We start from the raw sequence: 1538 nt of genomic DNA on the forward strand, positions 1-1538 counted from the left end.
AGTTTCGGTTTTGGCACCAATTAATTGGTCCAAACCAAACGAATTAAAATTTTGAATTAAACCGAACTTAGCTTTTACAAAATGGTGGAGGGGAATAATTCAGATGGCGCCACGTCGATTTGCACGTGGAATAAATAGAGATGGCGCCACGTCGATTTGCTTATCCCGCCAGACCGCTTCAGCCAATTTAATTAAAAAAAAAATAAAGTTTTTCAATTTTCAATTTCCCCCCCCATTGGCCCCCCGCTTCTTTCCTTTCTTCCTTACCAAAAAAAAAAAAAAACACTCCTCGAAGTTCTAAAATCTTCCCCGAGACGGCTCTCTCTGCAAAATTCCCAATTTTTTTTCCCCTTTCAAAAAAAAAAAAGTTTTTTTAGGTTTCTACTTCTGATTCAAGTCAATCTTCTCTGTTAAAATCTGGGTTTTGTTAAAAAAGAAAAAAGAAAAATCATTTGGAATTAAACCCCAAGTTTCGATCTTCTCCACCCAGATGAAACCCTAATTTCCCCATTTAACAAAAAGAAAAAGAAAAGAAAAAGAAAAATGCAGGAATCGTCTTTTAATCCCAAGACGTTTTTGGGTGTTCGATTCTCTCTTGTTGGATTCAATCCCATCCATGGAAACGCGGTATGTATTATTTCTCTCTACTATCTTCAAATTCGGAATTTTTATTTTTCATTAATAGGGTTTCTGATTTTGTTGAGTCTCTCTGTGTGTTGCCTATAACAGATACGGTCAAAGCTTGTGAGTGGTGGTGGCGTTGATACTGGCCAAAGCTCTCAATCCTGTACTCACCTCATCGTAGATAAGCTTGTTTATGTTAGTCATCTCATTTTTCTTACTCTATTCTTTATATATATATATATATATATATGTATATGATTATGATAATTCTGTCCTACATATATATATAGGATGATCCGATTTGCGTAGCTGCTAGAAGCAGCGGGAAGGTGGTTGTGACAGGGTCATGGGTTGATCACAGCTTCGACACTGGAATGCTTGTTCATGTCAATTCGGTTTTGTATAAGCCTCTTAGAGATTTGAATGGTGTTCCAGGTTCCAAAACCTTAGTTGTGTGCTTGACTGGGTACCAAGGTCAAGATAGAGAGGACATTATGGTGTGTTTGCAAACCAAGGACATTATGTTATAATTAATTTTGGTATTATTATTTTTATGATGAGACTTTTGTTTATACAGGCAATGGTTGATTTGATGGGTGGGAACTTCTCTAAGCCTTTGGTTGCAAACCGAGTCACCCATCTTATATGCTACAAGTTTGAGGGTGCGTTATCACTCACTCACTCACTCACTACATTCCCCTAAGCTAGTGTTTTTGGTGAGGTGGGGGGAACCAACATTTCTTTCTTTCTTTCTGTGCAGGAGAAAAGTATGAGCTAGCCAAGCGGATGAAGAAGATTAAAGTAGTGAACCACCGGTGGTTAGAGGACTGGTATAGAGGCATACATACCAAAGAGTTCTTCTCTTCATTCTCTCTTTTGTTTTGTTTCTGTGGATTTGATTTTTTTTTTTTTTT

The 1538-nt window shown here is 37.3% G+C and overlaps 1 protein-coding gene across 2 annotated transcripts in view; it reads left to right on the plus strand.

Annotated features, from left to right (window-relative positions):
- Positions 249-1538, plus strand: part of LOC104713714 (BRCT domain-containing protein At4g02110-like) — a 5717-nt gene continuing 4427 nt past the window's right edge. For both annotated transcript variants that reach the window (XM_010430902.1, XM_010430909.1), the window contains exons 1-5: positions 249-627; positions 730-819; positions 915-1121; positions 1202-1286; positions 1385-1454. In XM_010430902.1, coding sequence (XP_010429204.1) covers positions 544-627; positions 730-819; positions 915-1121; positions 1202-1286; positions 1385-1454 — 536 coding nt within the window. In that variant the 5' untranslated portion in view covers positions 249-543. The remainder of the gene's footprint in view (positions 628-729; positions 820-914; positions 1122-1201; positions 1287-1384; positions 1455-1538) is intronic.

The sequence above is a fragment of the Camelina sativa genome, chromosome 2, assembly GCF_000633955.1.
Source record: "Camelina sativa cultivar DH55 chromosome 2, Cs, whole genome shotgun sequence".
Taxonomy (NCBI): domain Eukaryota; kingdom Viridiplantae; phylum Streptophyta; class Magnoliopsida; order Brassicales; family Brassicaceae; genus Camelina; species Camelina sativa.